Source organism: Rhopalosiphum padi, chromosome 3, assembly GCF_020882245.1.
Source record: "Rhopalosiphum padi isolate XX-2018 chromosome 3, ASM2088224v1, whole genome shotgun sequence".
Classification (NCBI taxonomy): domain Eukaryota; kingdom Metazoa; phylum Arthropoda; class Insecta; order Hemiptera; family Aphididae; genus Rhopalosiphum; species Rhopalosiphum padi.
In genome coordinates this window covers 15,979,586-16,007,218 of record NC_083599.1, presented here as the reverse complement: position 1 = coordinate 16,007,218, position 27,633 = coordinate 15,979,586, and the positions used below count along the sequence as shown (strand labels likewise).

The window sequence follows — 27,633 nt, the reverse complement described above, 5'->3', positions numbered from 1 at the left end:
TATTGCTTCGTCAATGGGCACGATTTTGACTTAAATATATATATATATATATATACTTATACATAATATGTGTGATTTTGAGTAATTTATATACAAACTATTGGCATTGCCGAATTTTAAGGTATAATAACTATATATATGTATGTATATAATAGTCGTGCAGCGTTTGCAGTGTAAAACACTCGCTGGACGTGCCAGAATATCGCGCGTACGACCTAATACGTCTTATGTCTACACATAAATAGATACCTGTTACATATATTTTTACAATATTATTATATTAAAAGTCATAATAATTTAGGCGTTATATTATATATATATACGGACGTGCCTATAGGGTTAACGACTATACATATATTAAAATTATATCGAAACGTTTTAATTTTCTTTTTTCCGTCGCGAATAAACAAAACTAATCCTAGACAGACAAATACACACACACACACACACACACACATAATATGTTTATATATTATATATATAAATTATATTATATATTTAATATATATCTCATAACGAGGTGTACCTATATAGTATATACATATATATATATATTATACAACGATCGCGACTGCAGTGGAAAGAGGCGTACCTGCAGCGTGCTTGCGTGCGTGCGCGAAACGATCGACGTTCTCCCTTCCACGGTTGCCCAATAACCGCTCCGGCGGCCGCCAATAACCTGTGGTAACCGCCGCCGGACCGTTTTCGTCGCCGTCTCTCCTCCGCCCGGCACGTCGTTGCATCTCGGTCGCGCGCGCGCCGACGATACCGCGACCGGCGGCCGGATCGCGAGGCGGTGGGCGGCCGGCGGGCGGAGCCTGTCCGGCATCCTCCTCCTCGTCCTCGTCCTCCGCGCCCATCCTCCCGGACGGAGACGATTTTTTTCGTGGTCCACGAGGACGACGGTTTTCCTGCGACCCGAGATGTCGCGCATTCACGATCAGTCGTTCTGCTCGGTCGGACTGGGGTGCGTTCATCTGATTGTATCACCGCGTAGTGCTGTATAATATAGTCGTGTGCACCAGTCGTTCGCAGACTCCCGGGAAAACTCGTTTCTCCGGGCCGCGCTCATCGCGTTTCGCGTTTATATTATTTTTATTAATATTATTTTATTTTTTTTTGTAATTACGTACGTATATTATTCGTATTGCGGCCGATACAGTTTTTCGATTTTTCGTTTCGAATTTTTTTTTCCTTATCGTTTTTTTTTTTTCGTTGTTGCGTCTTAGCAACTTCCGAGGGTTTCTGCACCGACACCCTCACGCGGTATTCGTGCCGCCACCGTTTACCGGTCCCTATCGCTTCGTGCTGACGGGACATTTTTTCCACCCCATATCTGTGGTACCTAGACATGTGACATGAAGGCCACAATTATAATCAAAACAATTGTACTGATGACCCTTGTGGTCGACGAGATCTCTAGAGCTTGCGCTAAACACCGCGAAGGAAAATACAAAGGCACCCATTGGTGGTGAGTAATTTTATTGTTATATATATCATTATTTACATATTATGCAATTTATAATAATTATTGTTCTAGATACGTATATTTGCGTTATTTATTTGTTTTTTCACGTTTATATACGAATCTTACTTTAATCATATTATCATTATCTATTTACTTAAGTGTGATCAAGCGTGGTAGGTCATAATATTTTATGTATTTTACTAATTTTATACATTAAGTGTGCCTATAGTTTCATAGAATTAGAAAATTAATATTTATTTAAAATATGTTTTATGGAATTTTATTTATGTTTTTTTTTTATTATTTTTTAACTATATTTTTAGAAATAATATAATTACTATAATTTATAACTATATAAATATTTGAATTATAATATTGTACATAGCTCAATTTTAATCATCACAATATCAAAATAATATTTTTTAAATTTATATTTGTTTGATATATGTTATGTTTAAACATACGTATCTCAAATCCCAATTCAAATAATTATATTGTGATAGGCATAAAATATAGTTGATAAGTTATTAAATTCCATATATAGTTGTCCATGGACAGAGTAGATGAAGGTTATAATATATTATTATTTTTTTAACTTAAGACTATAGTGATTAAATAAAAACATATTTTATCATAATATTATATATTGCTGTAACATTTAATTTAGTTAAACAACTTAAATATAATTATACAATAGTAAATACGTACATTTATAAAAATAAATAAATATATTAATTTAATATTTTAACAAAATTTTAAGAAAACTTTAATGATTTAAAACGTTAGTAATAGTTAATAGATTTTTGTTTTACAATATTATACGAGCATTTAGGTATTATTTTTGAAAATAATAATACATTATAGCGTATCTTCTTTGAAAATATATTTTAACGTAGTTATAACAAAGATTACTTACTTCCTTATTATATATATTTACTATTGTTGTTTTATTACGTTACACGATTTTTCAATAATATAAAAATATTCTCAAAATTATATTGATCTATAACTATAAATAAGTACCAAATGGTTATTTTAATGGTTTTTTTGTCTCAAAAATTGTTTAGTGTAAAAAACTAAAAATTTAAAAATAATATATTAATTCACTGTAAAAATACTTAATTCAATGCTCATTCAAAAAAAAATTAAACTTGTGTAATGTGCAAATCTGTAAATAAAATTAAAATTAATTTACTAACCTATATAGCTAACATACTCTAATCTATAAACTTAGTATTAATTAAAATGTTATGCATGCATATAAGGATTATTGCATGCAACTAGTTTGTGATTACTGATAAATGTTGTGAGTAATATTATCTGATGATAATTACTAATTATTTATAAAGCAAATATAATAATGGTTCATTTATTTATAGTTTAAATCTTATAATTTTTAATCATTATCTTTAAGTAAATAAATGTGTAGTATCTATATAAAAAATATTATCATATTAACTAATGAATCATCAAAAATTAAATGTAACTTATCTAATTCACGATAAAGTTAATTCGTAAATGTCATGAAATGTCAATAAATTAATACCCGATAACCGATAAATAGTTTTCATACAAATTACAGCCAGCAGGATACAATATATTTTAAATACTATAATAAAATGATTTATCAAGTTTCCTTTAAATCATTATTAATAATAAAATACATAATATTTTGTTTCAGAGTATTTAAAATATGATAAGTACCTATTAATAAGCTCTAAAATGTTAAAAAAAAATGCGTTATTTTTAAATAATATGTTTATAATTCGTTAACATTAGAATAATACCTTTTATTTGTTTCACATCTAAATTCAGGGAACAAAAAAAAAAAATAAAGAAAACAATATCTGGTAGGCGTTGTGTAAACGATATAAAAGAAAAACGAAAGAGATAAAAAAAATCTAATAATAATGAAAAGAAGACAAACCATTTTTATTCACATAACACAAACAGCAGAAGATCCAACATATTCTATACATTTCTCTATAGAAAATAATATTATTATAATACTCTTTTGAGAAATTTATACCGTTCGATTCATTCAAACAATTCAAGTATAATCTAATTGGGTACCTAGTACAAGACTTATTATTTTATTATGGTGTGTGAGTCAACGGTTATGGCATATAGGAACCGGAAGGAATGTCACCACGATCTCAGCGTGAATTATTTGATAATGTTACCTAGATATTTTTTTTCTTAAACGATTGTTTTTTATTATCTATCAGACATTAAAAGGGGTGGACAGGGTCAATTGAGAAGAACCCTCTAATAAGAGACACAGGAGACCCACCCAAAGTGGCCGTCTGTATGTCTAGATGGCTATCTGAGACTATTGTGAATAGTTGACAGACATGTATACACGCACGCGTTTCAATAGGCGGGCATCGTCGAACCCCCCTATTAATTTCAATTTGCACTGATCGTGGGGGGGATTGCTCCCAAAATGAGGGCAATACATGTATAAATACGTGGAGGCTTCTACGTTATCATTTTTTTTAATCTTTCAAACCATTGTACTGATATATGAATGAAAAAATACAAAACGCATATTTTGATGAAACATTTTTCTGTCCCTTCAGTCCGAACAATATGCTTCGTTTTCCGGCATCTTTTTTTTTTTTTTTTTTTTTTTTTTATCTAAGGCAGATAATTAAGTTCTTAAAAATAAAAAAATAAAACAAATATCCGCTGAACAAATGATGATGTCATACACGCACACAAATGCGAGCGCGCTATACACCATCATACGTATTATATTATTTGAATAGCTATAAACGTTTAAAAAGTATAATAGTAGGTACTTATGATTTTTATTTTAGGTTTAATATATTAAACATATCTATTTCAAACTTGAGACGTACTTTTTTTATTCTTTCCTTTCGCTATTTTATAACAATATAATATATTGTATAAACACATTGTTATATATACATATAGAATGTAATGGTCTGTGTCTACACACTTGAAAAATAATACGATCGAATGTCTCTATAAAAATAATTGTTTAACCATTAATATTATATTATATTGTACAATAAATATAAACAAATTAGGATGTACGTTACACTCATCACTGAGAATTATTTTTACTACGATTTAATTATGCATTTTATTCATCTGGATTAAAATAGCGATATGCCGATATTGATGCACGTGACACCAGTAAGGATGATGATTTTATTATTTTTTTTAACTCTCTCGATAGTTTAAGTCACTGAACAACAATAATAATAATAATAATAATAATGAAAATATGACAAGTACTCAAGTGATATTCTCTCACGATGACACTCGTAAGTCAAAATGGTTATAGGTTTTTTTTTTCTCAGGTCCATCAATCTGTTCGGACGTGTTTCCGTCACACAAATATATATCAACGCCGCCCTCCGTAGACGTCTTCGATAATATATGACTGGTGCACTCCAAATTACGCGGCTTTGCCGCATCTAGTGCGCATGTATTATGTTATACTGTGGCCAACAGTATAACTATAAGTGGTAGTAATAGTAGGTAGTAGTCGTCATAATAATAACGATGATAATAATAATCATAAAGCTGAGGTAAAAATCATTTAGAACGCTAATTACCTACTGCGGTACACCTCTATGCCACGGGACGAAAAATGTTGTTTGTTAATTAATTTCCGGTTTAGGATGTCAGGCCCAGGTGGTAGGTAGTAGAGCTATTACTATTTTTTTCCTTCAAATTTGAAACCAATAATAATAACACAACAATATACAATACACGTGTAGGTATACATATTTTGGTTCGTTTGGAAATATGCTCGCGCGCTGCACTAATGACACTATCTATTATAATATACACTGTGGTGGCGGCGGCGGCGGCGGCGGCGGCGGTAGAATACCATTTCGAGTGGTCTACTCGCGTGAAGTACAAAAATGCTCTTGTCTACGACGAAAATTCATTTTTGCCGCGTATAAAATACCATAACGTCCACAACATTATTTTCTTCTCTCAATGTCATGCATAAGTATAATATTATAATTATACGATATTTGATGACTTTTTACTTTTTACACATAACCTCCATTCATTATGGGTATAATACACCTATAATAATATATATAGTCATATGATTATGTATATAACATAATAGTATAATATTATAATACTGTTATTTAACTACTCGCACTCTCGCAGTAGTTAACGAAAGCCGTGCTGGGTTTTTATAAACAATTCGATCGCGTTGACGGGAGAAATAATTAATAGTGATATAGACATATACATAATAAATGGGATTTTACCAATATTGCGTTTAAACTCAACATACTTCGGTATTTTAAACATAATAAAAGTAAATGACAGTTTTACAGCATACATAATATAAAAGTATTTAATAGTATCATTATTGTAAAGTATTGTACAGTGCAACGAACCGATTAATTCGTAAGTGTAGGTATTCAAATGTATACTTGTTTTTTTTTTAATATAATTGCATTTCATAAAATTCTCAATATTGTTATTTGGTTCCAAATCACCTATTAAAATTTTAAATGCAAGGACATTTTTTTAATTTTTTTAGAAACATAACATATTTATCTATAGTCACTAAGTAATTAATTGATCAATAAATTATACATTTTTTATTTTCAATTCCTTTTAGAATACATAGACTATAGAGTAATGTCGAATGTTTTGATAATTTAATATTAATAACATATTTTTCATACATGAGGTAAGCGCAATATTATTGGTTTATCGATCGTAAAATATAAGGATTAAATTATTACATTAATATACTGACCCTGAAGGCCTAAAATAAACAAATTTGGTTTTAAGCGTAGCTGATCCATATATATATATATACAATACATGCTTCGATTTTGATAATCCGACGCATTTTCGTTTGTACGCTTCCAAATTAATGATTATAAATTTATAAATTACAAAATGTATATATAAAATATCAGGTATACAAGTGGCAATTAGTTTTTGTCAAACGTTTGGCATTTTTTCGAAAAGTTTTCTTAAAGCATTCAACTCTTCTGGCAGCATCTTCTGCCAAAGGTTCGGCAGCCGGTGGGAAGGAGTACCTCTTCTTAAAAAAAAAAAAAGAAATTATTTAATCGTGTTAATTTTTCGAATTATATCCCACAAGCATTAACACATTTAAATCTACAGGTATGCACACATATTTTCTACACTTTAATATCGCCTTATATTTTTTTTCCGATTCGCGAGCAATGTCGTCAACACTCGTGATTGCACATAAAACATCGTCGGCATCGCAACCGCATTACCGATATATTCTGTACACAGCACAATATATAATAATACGCTTAGGTGTATTATAATTTATAACATATACTGTAAGTCTGCTGTAAATAGACAGCTGTGTTGGATTCGCCTCGTCTGCGTATTGCGTATATATTATTACATAACAATAATGGCCAATATATAGTTCGTCTCATTTGCAACCGTCACCGCTGCGATCGTCTTCTGCCCATTGTTATCGTCGTCGTCGTCGTCGTCTTCGTCGTCCTCTCGTGATGTTACAACAGCTCCACGCGTCGACGTCCGACGACTTTAAACGGCGGCGGCGGCGGCGGCGGCGGTGGCTGTGGTCTCGAAGCGAACTCGTCGCTGATCGAACACGACCGTCGTCGGCTGATTTGTCCGTTATCGGATCCATCGGATCGAAACCAGCCGTTGTCTTTTGTGCGCCGCGCGCGCGTGGTACTACAATGAAGTCGTATCGCGTCGTGTCTTGCGCGCGCGTTCAAACTATGCGCCGCGTTAGTGAACCGTGTAAGTTACCTGTGTGTGTGTGTGTGTGTGCGAGTATGTGTATTTATACATATAAATATATATGAAGAAAATAAGAATCGGATGATTAACGACATTAGGAGACCTAAAATATAAAAATGTCGACCGGAATGAAGCCAGAACGCGAATATTCCCACGACAACCGATGATCAAGGGAGATAGGCTAGAGTTGAGCTAGTGATACTATAAATTACACTACTCACACATATAAACGCGAGTGCGCGCACGCGCATGCATTCTCCGTCTTTCTCTGTTTTTTTTTTATTTTACCTCTCTCGTACTCACAAAAACAAAACAAATTTATAAGGTAAAAAAAAAACGAAACGAAACAAAAAGAAAGAAGGAAAGAGAAAAGAAAACGAGTTATGAATATAATACACTTACTTACTGCGCCCGCTCGCCTTGCCTTGTATATAGGTACCTTTATACATTTTTTTCCCCCCGTTTCTATAAACAAGTAAATGTCTACCGGAACATTCCTCACTGATTTATCTTTTATCTTGCACGTCAACGGTTAACGTTTTACGATAATCACCTTTTAAAGTTACTAAATTACACGCGCACCGCTACAGTTGTCACGTCGACCGCGCGCGATGACGCGACTCAAAAACGCCGTGAATAATATTTCTCCGCCGATGAGGTTTTTATCCGTCTTGCGTGCGCGTATGCCACGAGCTTTGTATTACCGGTATTATATCTGAACGGGCGAACGGGTGTAGACGAGGAGTAGGTATATACCTACGTATTATGACGACGTGCGATTCGTGTACGAAATTAGATGTATATAATAATAATAATAATATTATTATAATGATTCACGTGCTTGGTTTTTTAAATGCGCGAGGTAAACGGACGGCGTCGGATAACGCGCCACACTAAATCTTTCTGATGCATCACGAGGCGCATATAATATATACATTTTTATTATTTTGTTTTTTCACGTCACGTCGTATAACGTATACGTACTAACACTATTTATTATATAAATAATAACGCCTGGCAAAAAAAGAAGTCTCATCACCTCGAAAATTACATGCCAAAAACCAACACACTATATAATATAATAATCTTGTACACCTACCTGCTGCAACGCGTATATTATTATGTTATAACTTATAAGTGGTGTGTGTGTGTGTGTGTGTGTGTGTGCGCTTATACACGTCTTTTCTTGTGTTGGTCATCGCACGCGGGTAGTTCGATAATACTGTACAGAAAATATATGTTATTTCTTTCTTTCTTCACATTTTTTTTTTCTTTGCTCTCGACGACACTGCTGCTGCTGCTGCTCATTCCTTTCCGCAGTAGGTTTCAAACATTTATAATATATATACCGCCGATACGTCGACACGTTCAACAAATAATACATCCCTGTTTGTCCATTATGTGCTTAATTTCTTCATGTCCACGCAGACGGCATAAGTGTGCGTGTGTGTGTTTACGAACACGCAGACACACATACGTCGATCTCGAGTGCTTGGATCCATTGTCCAGGCATGTCGATTTCCCTTCATTCCCGTCTCGAGCACGTCCTATAGACGACGACGACGACAACGACGACGACACTTTGACAGTGGCGGCCGAGACACACTTCAGACCTATCGCGTATTGTGACTGTATATGTAAAGGAAACATCTCAATGCATAATATTGACCGTCGTCATCGCACGGTCAAAAGACGAGTGTTTTTCGTGCGCTAAAATAATAAAATACACCAAGCACATAACATTATCGTTATGAGATTGCAGAAGTGACGGTTTCTGACACACACACACACATTTATATATACACACACCTATATAGGTACGTGTTTATAGCGCCAACACGAAACTAATCTTCTGGTAGAGTTGTCCGCATCCTATTTGACATGTTTTTATATCGGCGTTATAGAAGAAAATTAATAACTGATAATCCTGTATCACACGCTGTAAATTATATATATTATATATTTTTCTAATACTGTTTTACCATATAACAGTCAATATATGTTATACGACTTACTCATTGTAAATAAAGCCTTATTATTGCCGGGTTAAACATTATCGTTGGTCAACTACATATTATACACTACCTAACTATTAGCTAAGTAACTTGTATAGTATATAATAACTGTATACATTGGTAGAATCACTTTCAGTGTATATAAAACATTATTCACATTCGTATGTCTTCTGCTTAATATGTATTATTAATGTTAAAACCTCAGGTATGTATAAGAAAAATCGAAAAATAAATCGATCGTTTATTGGAAACATCGATGAGATTGTATAGAATAAATATATATAAATAAAAATTGTGCTAGGCTATTTATTGTATACATTAAACAATACACGTTTAATTTATAGATAATATTATAGTTTTAATGAGAATTATAGAGTGAATATGAACTATTAAGTGATGGTGGAATTGTAAATATAGTATATTAGTATCTGTACACTATACGTTATTATTCATATTGTGTAATGCTTAAAACATAAAAACATTTAAATATACTCATTCATATATATATATGATTTAATAATAAGAATTTGTAATTTATATTAATTGATACAAAATAACACTTACAAAAATTGGTGAAAACAGATCCCGTTTTTAATATAAGACGTTTGATATACATTTTGTTAGTATAATATAATATTTTTAAATTTATTTTTTTAAGAACTATATAAGTAAACAACAAATGTTTAATATATATTTCATTTTCATCAATAGGGGAATTGCAAAAGCTGGCGAACCTAATAATTTGGCTCCTATGACTCCTGGTTTGATGCTCATGGACTCCTCGTCGTTGACGTTACTGCGCAATAAACAGAGGAGAATGATTCGTGAACATCCAGGTGTATTACAAGCAATCAGTAGAGGCGTCAACATGGCACTGCAAGAGTGTCAGCACCAGTTCCGGAACAGGCGTTGGAACTGTTCAACTAAAAACTTCTTAACTGGCAAGAACTTGTTTGGGAAAATTGTGGACAGAGGTAAATCATATTATTTATTTTAAAATTGACCATTTTATTTTCTCGTATAAAATACAAGTAAAATAACTCTATTAACTTATCTATATATATATTTATAAAAAATAAAATATAATTTATTAGTCGTTGAACTATAATTTATTGTTCTATTATCTATCTATATATATATATATATATTAATTCATAAAACATAATATGACTCAACTTCCTCCATATACTATATACATAATGACGAATCGTTGAAGCCTGTCAAAAAAACATTAAATCTCCATATCGACTTAATCGCGAATTAACACTACTACGTCATCAACGTTGGCGATGACATACAAGTTACAAAGCTTTTACCCAGGAAAATTGTTAACCAGTTATGCCCTGGGATTGGCATATGGCTGTACCTAATACAATGTATTGATTATTTTATTATGATACCGTTGAATTCACGTTAATTACGCTAAAAGCGCATTATACTTGTAAGTTATGCATTGTTCACCATATCAAAATAAGGTACATAAAATATTATTATATCATAATAAAGTCTGTGCGGGGTGTTTTTCTATAGAGGTACGTGCGTATATGTATATACTCGTATATATATATATATATACTCTCTACCGATAAAATTGTTATAATAATATATAAATCATTTTATTGTATATAACATACGAGGTAATGGTGTATTATGAAGAGACTTATTTACGATATTCGTGTTCTCCGTCGTGAACATAAACAATTCGATTGACGTAACAAGAGTGTTATTGAAGTATAATATATATATATATGCATGTATACGTGTATGCAGTATTATATTATTCTTACACGATATTATAATATACCTATAATATTTATTATTTCATGATTTTCGGTAACTAATAAACTGAACATATAAATAAACAAACACAAGCCACGCGCTTATTTTGTCTTACGTTGATATGCCTGTAGATAAAGACAAAAAAAAACCAATAAAAACAATTAATTGAAAAATAATTATTCATAAACATTTATCGACACGTATTATGCGTTGAGGCGCCCAGATCACATCTACATATTATACTAGGCAGTGTTATCGTTGGATCACGCGCGTGCCATAGCCGTTTGCTGTATTCTGTAGTATAGTCCCTATAGAAACGTAAAATATCGTTTCGTGACATTTAATCCATCGACATGTTTCTTTACATATGTATTTTCATACATTTAAAAATGTATATAACATCTATAAAATACAATTTTTAAATAAAGTCATTATTTTATTAATACACATCGTTTATCGACAAAATTGCACACGTGGTATAAGATTGTATATATAATTTTGTCCTAAATTACAGATTTCTAAAATATAATTATTTTGATTTATCGATATTATTATAATGCTATTAGGACTAAATTATTATTAATCGAATAATCGATGAACAAATAACGATAAATTAATGTTAATGACCAACCGATTATAATATAGCCATTATAAGTCACAAATTATTCAAAACGGCAATTGATTTAAAATGTATTAATTATTATAATATACCATCGATAACATAACGCTATTCGGCCGTTTTAATGTTTCATCAATCAATCGACGTAGTATCAAAGTATAGACAACATATTTTTTTCGTCTCAATCTCAAACACTTTTCTACGTACTTGGCGTATATTATTATTATACAAATATATAATGGCGATGTTTATAAAGAGAACTCTGCGTTATAATAATATAAAGTTATCGTGGTCGGATAAAGATTGAAATTTTTTTTATTTTATTTTATTATATCTGTAGGTATTATGTATACACATAATATGTGTATAAGAGCTGAAGACGATCGGGGAAACGATAGTGTTATTATTTATTATACAATATATCGACGGTTATCGTCAATCTTATTTCGTACGCGTATATACCTACACGATCATTATTATATATTATATTCCGGTCGGCGGTCGAACAACTATACACACACATTATATATTATATGTTTTAATATTACCCACGAAACTTCCAGCATTTTAATAATATTACGTTACGACTTTAGTTCGACGAGGAAACATTATTATTATTATTATTATTATAGCTGCGTACGCGTGCAGTGTATAATATACACGATGACGGGTCGTCCAATATCGTAAAAAATATTATTGTCAAACGCGTATTATATTATATTATCATAAATACGTGTACCGTGTGCATCCTACCCGTCCCGGGGACCGGGTGTCCGCGATAATATTTATGTACTCTGCTCCGCAACGCAGTAATATCTCTGTATTATAATATTATATTACCTATACACAATATAATAATAATAACTTATAGGTACGCACATATTATACGTATATATACGGTGTTATGGTGTACCTATAATATTGTTATTAGGTACCACCTATATATAATAGAGAGAGGTATACGCGTTTTTCTGCTTTGCGCCACCGTCGTGTATAGGTATACATTATATATTACTATTTTTATTGGGCAGACCTGCAGGCCGCTCCGCTACTATATACACTGACGATTATTGTTAAAATAATATGTATATTGTTATTGCCGCCGCCGACGTCGTCCGTTTCGTTTATTATTTAATTTTTTATATATCATCACACATATATATATATATACACATTATTTTTTCTACCCAAGTATCATTTCAGTTCGGGCGTGATACGATTTTATCGCGAACGCGTACACGACCATCATGCGACGTCGTCGACGATCACCGTGTGAACGGGGTGGGAAAATCGAGAGGCAGAGATAAAAAACGTGTCTTTATCACGTCGCATCCGACTGGAAAATATAATAATAATAATATTATTATTGTCGCGCGCGCCCGACTTTATGTGTTTATGTGTGTGTGTGTGTGGCTTGACGACGTGTCCACCGCCTCGGGTACCTATATACGTACTATAGAGTATAGGTATATACTCGTCGCGGGACAGTATATTATATTTTTAGTAGACGCGCACGTGGGGGGGAGGAGACAGCAGAGGGGAAAAAAAAGATTAAATTATGTAAACGAATCGTGTGAACCGCATGTAAAACGACGTCGTTACATACGGACGCCACGATATATATTTTAATGGACATTATTTTTTTTTTTCTTTCACGAAAAAAAATATAATAATAATATATAGGTACCTACCTGCCTCGCGCCATATTCCGGAAGATAAAAATTGTGTTCAAACGGGTTTAAGCGCGAAGAGTTTTTTCGCGTGATTCGGCGGCGACGGCAATCAATTGTATTGAATATTATGTACACCGACTGGAGCAATAAATTCGAATTATCCGCCGTTCGGTGTTATACGTGCTGACGGCGGCGCTGACATATTATTTCTGTATATTATTATATCGGGTACACGGTAAAAATGTTAAATATTTACATAATATTCGTTTTTTTTTAATTTTTTCTTATTTGTTTATATCGTACACATATTTGGCAGTGGAATAAATACACTGTTTAGATTCGAATCTCGCGTAATAATTAAAATCCGAATACCATATTATTACAGCGTTTCTTTATTATTATAATAAAATAAATCGTTCGGATATTTGTCTGACAACGACGGTTGACCGCCGTCGCCCGCCATCGTACACGCGTCCTATATACGTATATAGCTATATCTCTATATTCTTACATAGCGCACAGACAGACAGACTCACGCACACACACACACACACACACACACACACACACACACACACATACACTTGTACTATGCGATCTAACTCGTGAGTTTCAGATAAAGTATTATTATAACCTACCACGGTTACACGACGATTATAATATTCGGACGATAACGATCGGATTCTTATGAAAATTCATTACACGGAGGAAAACGCATATAAAGTCGTTGGATGAAAAATGTGGTATCAGTACTAAGCATCTATGGACCGATATAATTTATACAAATCCGAATGTGTTTATATATATATATATATATATATATTTTTTTTTTTTACGTACAGGAACCAAGGTAGGAACGTTTAAAAGTCACGTGACCGCACGCAACCCATGGTACACCGCCTATAATATATTAATTTGTACTACTGGAACCTAAACGCATTACGATTACTACACACACATAATATTACTAGGTTGTATTAATATAATATATATGTATATATATCTGAAATATAGCGGTACGAACACACACACACACACACACATCACGCACAATGTGTCGTATCAATCGAACGTTTAAAATCTAACCCGTTTGTCCGGCGGTGAAACCGCAACGCATTTATCCCGACCGAACACACACCACACCATCGGACGTCGTCGTCGCCCGCTGCACCACTGGCAGTCTCTCGACGAGATATCATATTATGTCTATATAATACGTCGTCCAGCCTCCTACTGTCGTACGATTTAATACCTAATAATAATAATAATAATCATAATAAACGCGAGCGCACGGGTATAGCATAATATAACATATTATTATTTATAATATACACACACACACACACACACATAACATAATATTATAACAACGTCGTCGTACGCTTAATATTAATAACGCACGGCAAAAAAAAAAAAAACAATAGTGTGTATAGTCGCGTACGAGTGCTGTCGGCGGAGGACGAGTAAGGGGATAAATCGTGTGTCGTGCGCGCGTGTGTGTGTGTATATGCGACGACGACGACGACGACGGGAAGAAAAGAGAAGAACGTGTTGACATTAGACCTCCCGGCCGCCACCGTCGGATTATTAGTCGACTAATAACGTCATCATAGGGTTTCCCGCGGCGTGCCCGAACAGATCCCCCCCCCCGCCCCAATCGCCCGTCCGCCGGGCATATTATTTATTACACGATTTAAGGTATACATACGTGTCTTTTATTTGACGGGTTGCACGCTCACTGTAAACCAGTCAAATTATTTCGTTTAGAAAAACGTGTTTGCGCGTGTGTGTGTGTGTGTGTGTTTTTTTTTTCGTCGGGTACTTTAATAATGTATACCTGTCGGTGGCGGTGTGTATGAACGCGTATATATATATACATATAAACCGTACAACAAACGCGTAATATCGTTTTTAACAATAACAATATTAATATTATAACGTCGGTCGTACATAATATTCGCTCTTATACTGCGACGAGAGGAGTATATTATATACCAGCACAGCGGCAGACGTACGGTCAGGAGCACCCGTTTTTCGAAGAACGTTTACGCCGGCGTGCGGGGGGCTGTTTGACCTTTAAGCGCGGGCGTAGCAGTGGGCGGCGGCGGCGGCGCGGAGTAACGGAAACGCGTCGAAGCTTTTGGAAAACTCGCGCGACCGGTGTATCGGATTTCCCGCGCCGCCACCGCCGTTGCTTCCGTTGCCGCGGCGCGGAGGAGACGGCGGCGGCGGCGCGTTCGCGTCGGTCGTGAAATCCGGTTTGGCCGCGTCCAGATACCGGATTTCGCGTATTATTATACCAATAATGTATAATATTTTAATATAATACACGACAGTATGTTATGTTCGGCGGGGCTGGCGTTTATCCGTGTACAGATCGTTCGATAGTAATCGTTTAACCGCTGCGGTCGGTCGGTCGCGTCCGAAAACTATGTTATACGAAAACCGCCGCACGACGCGACGATATATTAATACATTATAATAATATATATATATATGATATACGTAAAATGGTAAAATTACATGCCTCCGCCGCTGGACTGCATAATGATAATATTATATACTATCGCGTAACGTATTCTAGAACGCGCGTATGATTATGCGGAGGAAGGTATTTGGGTCTGGGCCACCCGCTGGTCGGCGACGGTGATTACGGCGCGTAAACTTTGACACGCACGGTCGGAATAGGTGGTGTAGGTGGTGGACAAAAAAAAAAAAAACCGAGAGAAATATAATACGAGTAGCCACTCTGCGGTGGTGGTGACATAATATATAACAATGTGTATACATATATTAATAATAGCCCTTAGCGCGGCAGCAGTATACATCATATACATATACTATCGGAGTATATATATATAGGACAGCGCGAAGGACGTATATATGTGTCTCGTATTATTATTATTATTATTATCGCACACACCTTTCCCACCTTTTAAGTTATATATTATGTACATTATATAAGTACACCGGCCGTATGCTGCTGCAATAATAATAAAAATATATCACATCGATTTGCCCGCCCGGGGGGGTGAGTCGTCGACGCGTCTCGCATACGACCGGTCCGCTGCAGATTTATGTCCCGTACATAATTTCCGTTCCCGTTTTTCACGCGCGACGACCGTGGCATTGCGGCCATGCGTAGGCACTCTGCACACGTGCAGTGTAATACGCGCGTATACCTATGTATACCTATATGTATATATAGAATAATATGAGATATTGTTAACCCCGTGCAGTGCATATAACCCATAACACATATATGACGGTATGTGTATAATATTATAATAATAATAATAATAATAAGTACCTATATAATATATGTAGGCACAATGCTCTTCGTGCCCAGATGAGGGAGGTTTTTTTCTTTCCATCAGCCGATTCGCGACGCCGCGCCGGTGGCGGAATCCCGTACGAGCGGGGGTGGTGCCCCGTGTAAATGCACTGCACGTCCGAACACGCTCCCACGGTGTGCGCATACCTACTATATACATATATATATATATATATATATATATATATATATACACCTCGTCGCACTGCAGCAGCAGCACTCACGTGAAATCGCCACCGTTACGATATTACTATAACATCGTCATCGTCATCGTCGTCGTCGTCGTCGTCGTCGTCGCGGTATTGTTGTTGCGTTATTTATTCGACGGGTTTAGGTCGGGAGGTTTTTTTTAACATTTTTTTTTTTTTTTATTATTATTCTTTTCTGTTTTCCGAAAAGGGGATCGGTCGCTGCTGTACGCGCGTATATTATACCGCCGCGGCGTGAGGTCGTCATCGCAGGTCTTCCCGTAATATAATTATACGCACGGCAGCAGTCGTCGTAGTCGTATGGCAATTATCCGTATCGTTGTCGTCGTCGTCGCCGTCGTCGTCCAATGCTCACACGTATAATAATAATAATAATGTATAGTAATGTATAGTCGCGACAGGCGTTATACATATTTTACGATTTGACCGTCGTAAACGTGTAAGAACGACGGTATATTATTATAATAGTATAACGCGTAATCGCCGACGCCGCGCTGACGTTCGATCATTATTACTATTGTATACGCTTTGGTTTTACACGGTTTTCAAAACGCGAACAATGCACGAACCGATCTATAGTAGCGCGACTACTGCTATATATTTTTATATAACACGGTAATATTGTAAATAATTATAATACCGTGGTAAGTAGGTACTATCCATGACTATGTTTGAAATAATAATATTACTCTACGAAAAAAAATTTGGTCCAGTTAAATGGCAGATAAAATAATTTTATATTTAAATGAATAGTATAAAATGTGAACAGGCTTATCTGTATTTAAAAATATATCACAACATATATTATAAAAAATTATTTTACGATAATTTTCAAAAACAAGTTAGGTAATGGCAATTGATTTTTATATACAGGTAATATACAATATAATAATATATTATGTTATTATTATTGTTAGTTATATCGTCTTATCGATGTGATTTCGTTACATTGCAGCCGATAAATATCCAGACGCGCGTGTGGTCAGAAATCGAGTAACCGTCCAGTTTACTCGGTAAACGTATACACAATAAACATAGTTTTTTTTTTTAAACCAAATTTCAATTATGTCAACTTGGTATATTATCGTATGCTCCGCAAAACACGTCCAATTTATAATCGTATCTATGTAATATACATAATATTATAATAATAATTCAAAACATAATAATAAACGTTACGACACGATACCATAAATGTTTTTATCAAATTATTCATCGATCCGTGTTCAAGATAAGTATCACGTATAAGACCAGATATGCATTATAGTATATATTATCTTTAGTCGACGTTGCATTGGTGACTTGTCGTGAAATTTATAACAATATATTAGTATGAAACGCCTCTTTGATTCTCTGAAGTTGATATTGACTAAGAATATTATACGTTTACGTAAAAAGTACAGTAAACGATCGAATCCCATATAATATTCGGGTATCGGATAGTATACGTTTTAAGTGTGTGCGCGCACGCGCGCAAACGAGTTTCTTCGGTCCAGAAAAGACGACGCCTGTGATGACGGAAGTATCTCGCGTAGCCACAAAAACCGTCGTCGTCGAAGTCGCTGTCGCCGTTGACGTGCATCTTAATTAACTGTATTGGTATGCGATCGGAATTTGTGTTCAAACACGCGCACGTGCGCATATACTTATTATTATATAAATACAAAGTGCATTTACCACTCTGGTGGATTCGACGCGTTGATTGATTGGACCGTACACACACGAGCGCGCACTATACGACATAATATATAAGCGCGTAAAAAAAAAATGTTCTCGTGTGCGCGTGACTGTGTGGGTATTATCATACACACACATATATATATATGTGTGCGTACCTATAACTGTCGTTTATAAGTGTTTTTCGTTTACGATTTTGGTATTTCCTCTTCGCCTCACAACACTTCCTTCACCCACCGACAACTTAATAACGTTTTGTAAATCCAAAACGGTCGATTTATCGACGAAATTATTAACATATGCGTTGCGTGGGCGTACGTTGTACGATCCACAGGTTTCAGGGAGACGGCGTTCATCTACGCGATCACCAGCGCGGGCGTGACGCACGCGGTGTCCAGGGCGTGCGCGGAGGGCGTGATCGAGACGTGCACGTGTGATACCACACACCAGCGGCGTGGACCGTACATCCAGAACTCGGTGCCGGGCGTCAAGGACTGGGAGTGGGGCGGTTGCTCGGACAACATAGACTTCGGGTACAAGTTCGCTAGGATGTTCGTGGACACTGGCGAGCGGGGCCGCAGCCTCCGGGAGAAGATGAACCTGCACAACAACGAAGCCGGCCGCATGGTGAGTGTCAATAATTAACGTCTCCTTAGATATCGTAAAATAAATACTGTTATGTCACGGGCAAAATATTAAATGTTATGTTATATATGGACTATACGAGGGCATATTGTCCTAAATGTTTGGGTCTAGCTATCAATTGTAGATTAAATGTTGATAGAATACTTTTTTTTTCAAAATTTCTTAAACCATTTTTCTATAAATTGTTCTACCTGTAGCCTGTTATATTGAAAAAAATATTCAATAGATTATTTTGATTGTTTAACCGAAAAGGAAATTCGGTCGATCACTCGTTTAGTAGAAAAGTGCAGAGTTATGATATGGTTAACCGGTTTTGCGGTGAAAAACGATAACTATAGTGTGACGATATTGCGGAAATATATTTTTTTATAGTAGTATATTGCGCGTCAGCAATAAAATCGAAAGAAAAAATACGTTTAAAAGGGGTCAGTTGAAAATTTCGCTCCCGGACCAAAACGTTTAAGTGACACACCGCTGAGAATTGTTAATATAAACGTGTGCGCCACAAGAGTATATATACGTGGTAGCAGCGGTAGTGGTAGTTGTAGGAGCAGCAGCAGCACCAGTACAACTAGTAATCACTAGTCGGGGACGAAAAAAAAACAGATAAATAAAAAATGACAAAAAACCGAATCCCGGCGGGAAATTTTTTCAAATATGTTTCAACAGATTTTTGTCGCATGAACGGCTTTGGTATACTGCCGCCGCTGCCGCCACCAACCGTAGTTGCACACACACACATACACACATACACACACATACACACGGTATATAGTAGTTTGATTAGTCGTTTGGTATGCGGTTTACTCTTCATATTTGTTATTTTTTTATTTTTTGTCCACACACACACACACACACACACATATATAATATTGTATGTACGTGTGTGAAGTAATATTATTCATTTTTATCCACGTCTGCTGCCGTTGACCGTTTTTCCATCGTCTGGTTGGCCCGGGCCACCGGTTATCCTCCGCGCGGTGATACCACCGCCGCCGCCGCCGCTGCCGTCGTCTCGATTTAAATATAACATAAACATCGAAAATACGACAAATCGGCGGCGACGACCGCGTGTATATGTTAAAACACATAATAATATTATTATACTTATTTTACATTTTAAAATATTATGTTCCAAATAAATATATATATAATATAATATGTTGCGGGCAAGTGTTCCGTCGCGCGAAACGGATATATTATAATATGAAATATATATACATAGTGGTCGTTCACGTAAATGTGCAAATATATTACATACATCCGGTGGTTTTATTTCAGAATAAATATTAGATGATGGTGTCTAGACGCTAATTAATATTCATCTGTATAAGTCGTGATACAAGATGGTGCAATAAATATTTAACTGTAGATTTTTTTTTAGAGTAGGTACCTATAACCTATATATTTTAGATTGTTGTTGCGCCAGCGCACGTTTTTAAATACGTAAACTCTTTGTGAATTTCTAGTGCACTAAAGTCGATATTATTGATCTGTCTGCTATTGTCGAATTTCAATACTCATGTTTTTCGACTTATGCAGTTATGCATTAAAAATTTTGTACATAATTACAAAAAACGACTTGACACGCAACACGGCTTTACATCTCTCGGAAGATTTTTCACGTTTTTTTATCCATATACTTAAAACGGATCACGAGATCGAACTTTGAACTTCCATAATGTAGCTCGCATTTACTCATGCGCACCAGTGTGTGTAATAAGGAGCTACAACCCTTAAAGCGTAAGTCTCCTTACCGTCCGTCTCCCCCGCAATCGCTTTCGACCGTATCATCGAGTCCTATATATATATATGTTTCGATCGCGTACATGTTAATATCGATATATATATATATATATATATTATGTAAGCAGTGGTACGAGGCGGTAAGGCCGCGACGGAGCTGACGGGGAAAATATAATAAAACGGCCGCCGAGCTGCAGCACACAGCAGATACCTCTTTATACGCGACGTATACGACTTAAAACAATTAATAACGATCGCTCGTGCACGCGAGAATAAGGAAGAAAAAAAAATCACCGAACTCGGTGGGGGCATCGCGCACACAGCGGCGGAATACCTGTGCGCGCACACACACACACACACACACACACACATATATATACATAATATTATCGGTATTATTATTATTATTATTATATTACGTATATTGTTTTTAATTTATTCTCTCTTAACACCGTGTGGTCTGGCGGCGCGCGAGACAACGGCGGTGGTGGGCTCACGAGAGAAGTGTATCTAAATAGATTTGTATGTGCGCGTGTGTCGGAACCGGCGAGAGAGAGAGACACACACACACACACATAGACAGATCGCCGTCGCCGTATATAATATAATATTTACCTCGCGACGGGTCGTACAACGTGAGCGGCATCTATCATAATAATATTATCATGTACCGTATATTATTATTATTATTATTATTATTAAGCTGCGGCGGGCAGCATCATGACCCGCTGGCCGCCGCCCAGCGTCCGGCGGATTTCGCTACGCTCACCGCGCGCGCTTGCCATGACTAAAACGCCGCCGCCCCGCACGGACGTCGTCGTCGTCATCGTCGTATAGTCGTCGTAGTCGTAGTCGTCGTAGTCGTAGTCGTCGTCGTCGTCGTCGTCGTCGTCGCGGTAGTCGTCGTCGTGGGCCACCCACACACGAGTGTGTTTACCGCACCGCGAGCTTTACACGCGCACACACGCGCACGCGCGCGCGTCCGTATATATTATAATGGACCCTGGACAGCCTCCTACCGTCCCCCCCCGTACCGCACCACGCCACGTCGTCGCGGCGGCATATCACAGCGTGCGGTTTCCCCGCCGCCGTCCGCGCACCGTTCGTTGTAATTATTTCACTATATTACTTCCTATTGTACCTGCCTATATTATATACGAAACGGACCATCTATATATATATATGTATTACATACCTCGACCGCGGTCGTAGTACCCGGAGCAGTATATTATCTACCACACGTCGTACCCACTGTATTATAATATGTATATCATATTATTATTTATGCGTTTGTGTTCGTGCTGCGTGTAAAATGTATGTATATAATATACGCGCACACGATGCGAGCACGTCTGTTTGCCGCTGTACACACTGCGGCCCGGCCCGGATTTAGTGAATCGATTGTTATATTAATTTTTTTCCTAAAGAGTTCTACAGACACACGCATATTATATACATAAATTTTCCGCCGAATTCGGCGCGATACACCGATCCGGCTGCACTTGCACCACTGCAGTTTAAGCGCCATCCGTCCGTTCTGCTAATATATTATATAATAACATCCATGCCAGACCACGTTTTTCCCTGATAGAATCCGATACAACCAACAATATTATTGATATTATTCGCTCTTCGATTTTGAATGTGACGTCTGTCCATCTTTGAAATAGTTTTCGCCAAGTGCTTGCACAATTGTAACATAATATAGATAAACGTATATAATATATGAAAACGTTTTTGCGCATATGCAGTATAATAACGACAAGAACATTTATCTAAGAATGGACGAATGGTTTTTGGATGTTTTTTCTTGTTTCCGTTACACCCGTCAAACGTCAGTTCTTAAGCTAATTTCACGAGATTTACCACTTCTGAACGAATAAGTCTGAAATCAGTCACTGAATCGCGGGTCGTTCAAGTCTCCGACGCGAGGAATGACGGCACTCGACAGACGTTTCACATTGTCACACACACACACACACACACACACACGTTATTCATTTATTATATATATTAGGTAGTACTACATAATACAGCAAGTACGTTGTATAACTCGGTCGGTATAAATTTAAATGCGTTCCGAACGGGTGACTATATATATATAATATATGTAGGAGCGGCCGTGAGGGGCGGTTGTGTGTAGAGAGAGCATGCGACAATGAGAAGACGAGTCCTATACAGTGTATATACGCACATAGCCGCTGGGAAGAATCGGACGAGGACATTATATTATATACTGTGGTATAGGGTAGTATATATATATACTATACGCGAAATAGAAGAAGCAGCAGCAGTATATAATAATATTGCGATAATGTGGCTGGCCGTACCTATATATATATACGTATATACGACAATGATATCATGAGAATAAGTGATGATGTCGCGAAAATAGTCACCACCAATGAAGAAGGCTGCGCTGCGTAATAGATAATCGCGGCTGACAGCGAGCCGCCACCGCCGCCACCGGCCCCATTGAAAAGCGTTCACAATAAATTTATCAACAAGACAGTCAGCGACGGCGCACACCGCCGCTGTACCGCGCCAGCAGCCCCGGAGCTTTGATAGATCGTCAATACGCGTGCGCGCGCCAATTGTCCTGTACATTATTATATACGCGCATATTATATAGGTAGGTACGCGCGGACCGGACGACGACGACGACGACGACGACATGCGTATAGTTATATATATATATATATGTGTGTGTATATGCGTCGTCGTACGAGTCGAAGACGTAGCGGAACGAGCGGAAAGATAAAAAATATAAAAAAAAAAAACCACACACTTACAGTCCGATGAGAGACCCACGAGCGTGCGTGCGTGTGTGTGTGTGTGTGTGCCCGGCAGCAGCATTACATCAAGCGGTGTAATTGACATGACAATACGAGGAATAATTTTAGCTTTCACCCCGTTTGACATTGTCAATTATATGATCTCGAATCTTACATGACGTTTCTATAGTCTTGGTCGGTTTTTTTTTTTCCGTCATTGATTTTCGCTCGTCTCCGCGTCTCTCTCGCACTCTCTCTCGTTCGCCTTTTTTTTTTTTTTTTTTTTCACAATAGACCTTCCGCAACGCGATATACCTACTACCTATACGTTACGATAATGTATTATATTATTTACTCATTTATGTTTTACCATTTCAACAGTTTTTCCACGACGGGCCGGCCGCCGCGCCATGTGAAACACACACAAACGACGCGCGCGACTCGAATCCCGACGCGACTCGAAACCGTCTAATTACGATTTACGATTAAAATCGATATGCGCGTATCCGTTTATTTATAGTACGCACATTAAAGTAATATAATATAATATAATGCGACGACGACGGGCACAACGTCTCCCGGCAACTGCGGTCCGTGTGCCCGCCCGAGGGGTACCTATACGATATTATTATATATATATATACAATAATAATATAACGTAACAACGATAATAATACAATCGCGCGTTCGTTTGCATTTGTGACGATCGCGACGAACGGTTGGTGGTGGGGGTGAGGAGAGGGTATATACCTGTCCGCGTGGCGTCTGTTCCGCTCGGTGTTATTTATACCGTTCAAAACGGCCGCTTGTGTCGTTATAATAATAATAATAATAATAATAATAATAAAATGTATTATCATTAATATAGTATTACTCTACCCGCGACGACCGCATACACTGTTGCACCTCTATATATAATAGCGGTCTCCCGACAATGAGCGAAGCGATACGATAGTAATAATAATAATTTCCAGTCGATAGACGTTTTCGCGATACGCGCCGCGGTGCTGGATAAATATCATTTATACATTTCAATAGTACAGCTGAACCACTTGACGTGCTTATAATTTACGCGCCGTCCCGGGTACGCCTATAATACAATATTTTATCGTAGTGCGCCTATCCTATTGCGCGCGGTTTTTGGTTTTTTTTTTTTTTTTTTTCTGTTATTCACGTTTTCGTAAAATATATGCGCGCGCGGAGGTACACATTGATAGCTGGTATATAAAACTCGTGGGTGGCACACGGCGAGATTAGTTTCGGACGATTGCTCCGCGCGTTACTTTTGAATTTCGACCAACGTAATATATAACATTATATATATATCATAATGTATATACGAGCGTACCTCCTTTATACATATATATATATACGTCTGCCACGGTGAGATCACTGCGCACCGGAATCACGGTACGCCATCGCGCCGTGGTGGTTTTATTATAATATTATATATTATTATGTATAATAATATACGTGTGTATCACCGTGTAACAATATGTGTATTGTGACGAGCGCGGGCAAAGAGGTGAACGCGTTGTACGCGTACTTTGTGTAAATTATATGTATGTGTGTGTGTGGGCATGGGATATAAGTCTCGCGGTCGTCCGCAGTCGAGATTTTTCGGAAAATCGGTCGACCCGCAAACTGCGTAAATGGGCCACGGACCCGTCGACGAATTTACAAGGTCGTCTCGGCACGATATCATGCCCATAATTTAGTAGCACCGTGCGTCGCAGAAATCCTGGTCAGAGATCTGATGACAAACCACTGGACAAATCGTACGACGATTTTATTCTCGTTATATCGCAATATTATAATAATATATGTATACCATCATATTTGCTACGTGTCGTTTGACTGGTTCTGCAGCAGAGATGGCCCGAAAACAACCATAATAATATTACTCGACCCTGACTAGGACTGCCACCTCCCCCGGTAAATGGTATATAATAATATTTTTCCCTCAAACCTACTTACATATATTTAATTATAAATCGACGATATATAATGGGATTTTTACATACTCATCGAACGTTCGTTATAATGTATTTAATTATTAACAAATATGTATATAACAAAACACGAGGGTAGTTAATTCGAACGATTGTCGATCGACCCTTATAAATAGGCGGCCCGGTTGCTTTTATGTAAATATTTCGCCATATATATATATATGTTATGCAGCGTGTCGCTAACCTCGCCCCGCGGTTTCTAATGTTTCAGCACGTACAGTCGGAGATGAAACAGGAGTGCAAGTGTCACGGCATGTCGGGCTCGTGCACCGTGAAGACGTGCTGGATGAGACTGCCCATATTCCGTTCGATCGGCGACAACCTCAAGGACAGGTTCGACGGCGCGTCCAGGGTGATGGTGGGCAACGCGGGCGGTCTGCGCCGGTTGCGGAGCAAGGACAACGCGCAGAACAAGCATTACGAACAGCAACAGTCGCAGGACCCGCAGCAGCAGCCGCAGCTCGAACAGCAGCAGCAGCAGCAGCAGCAGCAGAACGGCGGCGGCGGCGGGGGCGGCAGGAGGCGCGGCGGCGGCCGGAACAGGTACAACTTCCAGCTGAAACCGTACAACCCGGACCTGAAGGCGCCCGGCACCAAGGACCTGGTGTACCTGGAACCGTCGCCCGGGTTCTGCGACCCGAACCCGCGCCTGGGCATACTGGGCACGCACGGTCGCGCCTGCAACGAGTCGTCCATCGGCGTGGACGGGTGCGACCTGATGTGCTGCGGCCGCGGCTACAAGACCCACCAGGCCCTGGTGTCCGAGCGGTGCAACTGCACTTTCCTGTGGTGTTGCGAGGTCAAGTGCAGCGTGTGCCAGTACAGGAAGACGATCAACACGTGCCTGTAGACCGCTCGCAGCATCACCCGCGAACGCACCCACGTGGACCAGCCGGCGGCGCTCATATGACATCATTCCATATATATATATATATATATATACAACCATCATTCCTATATAACGCACATGCGCGACACGTTGCATGTTTGATTTACGTCATTTTTTTCGTATTCACGTGCGATCATCATCATCATAATATTATATTGTACACGAATTTTCTGTTCTTTAACCATTTTACATTAATTATCCATTTTATTTTTAATAAATATTTACGAAGCGCGCGATCTATATGAAAACGAACAACACTCATCCGCCCGCGATATCTCAGAGCAGCGGCCAAAAATCCGTCCGCTCCGTTTGCCCCCCGTTTTTCGAATCGTTTATTATATGATATTATCATAATATAATTCAGTCTGTGCGAGTCGGACGAACGGCGGCATACGACGCGCATCGTTTCGTTTCATAAGATCTTTTTTTTTTTTTTTTTTTTAATTATTATAATATACTTCTACTTTCTATTTTCATTTTTTTTTTTTTTTTTTATAAAAATATTATGACACCGTCAAGACCCAGAAAATGCAAACCGTTATTCCACACACGCATTTTTGAATGTACGTCCTGCTTCTTTACCAAACGTTATTTTTTTTTTTCAAATTTAAAATCTATATGAATAGAGAATACTTGATTTAATTTTTCAAGTTTTTATTGTAATTTTGTAATTATTATTGTGCAGACATTTAATTTATTATTATTATGCAATTAATTTATTATCATTATTATTATTTTTTTTTTTTATATAAGCAAATTTTGGTTGTTTTATTATTATTATTTTTTTTTTTTTTTTATGAACAGTATCGAGTACCTCTCTTAACTAACATTGTCATAAACATTTTTTTTTTTTTTAATTTATATTATTTTTATTATTATTATCATTACTATTATTATTGGTTACATTAATTCTTATAACTGTAGTAGTATTCTTATTTAAAAGTTTAGTTCCTTTAGCTATATTATATTTATGTAATTTAAAATATAATTGGAAAAATAGATAAAAAGTTTTACACAAAAC

General features: G+C 36.9%; 1 protein-coding gene across 1 annotated transcript; it reads left to right on the top strand.

The window, feature by feature from the left end:
* The first annotated feature begins 905 nt into the window (after positions 1 to 905).
* Positions 906 to 27,633, top strand: LOC132926435 (protein Wnt-1). Its single transcript, XM_060990791.1, has 4 exons — positions 906 to 1,471; positions 9,967 to 10,229; positions 18,881 to 19,173; positions 25,935 to 27,633. Exons 1-4 carry the CDS (start codon positions 1,359 to 1,361, stop codon positions 26,571 to 26,573), a joined length of 1,308 nt encoding a protein of 435 aa, XP_060846774.1. The 5' UTR covers positions 906 to 1,358; the 3' UTR covers positions 26,574 to 27,633.

What these genes read in the sequence shown, in the direction of transcription:
- LOC132926435 (XM_060990791.1), top strand. Translation starts at nt 1,359, where the DNA reads ATGAAGGCCACAATTATAATCAAAACAATTGTACTGATGACCCTTGTG. An exon ending in TGGGAAAATTGTGGACAGAG is followed by an intron (nt 10,230 to 18,880) that starts GTAAATCATATT and finishes TACGATCCACAG; the next exon opens with GTTTCAGGGAGACGGCGTTC. An exon ending in ACAACGAAGCCGGCCGCATG is followed by an intron (nt 19,174 to 25,934) that starts GTGAGTGTCAAT and finishes CTAATGTTTCAG; the next exon opens with CACGTACAGTCGGAGATGAA.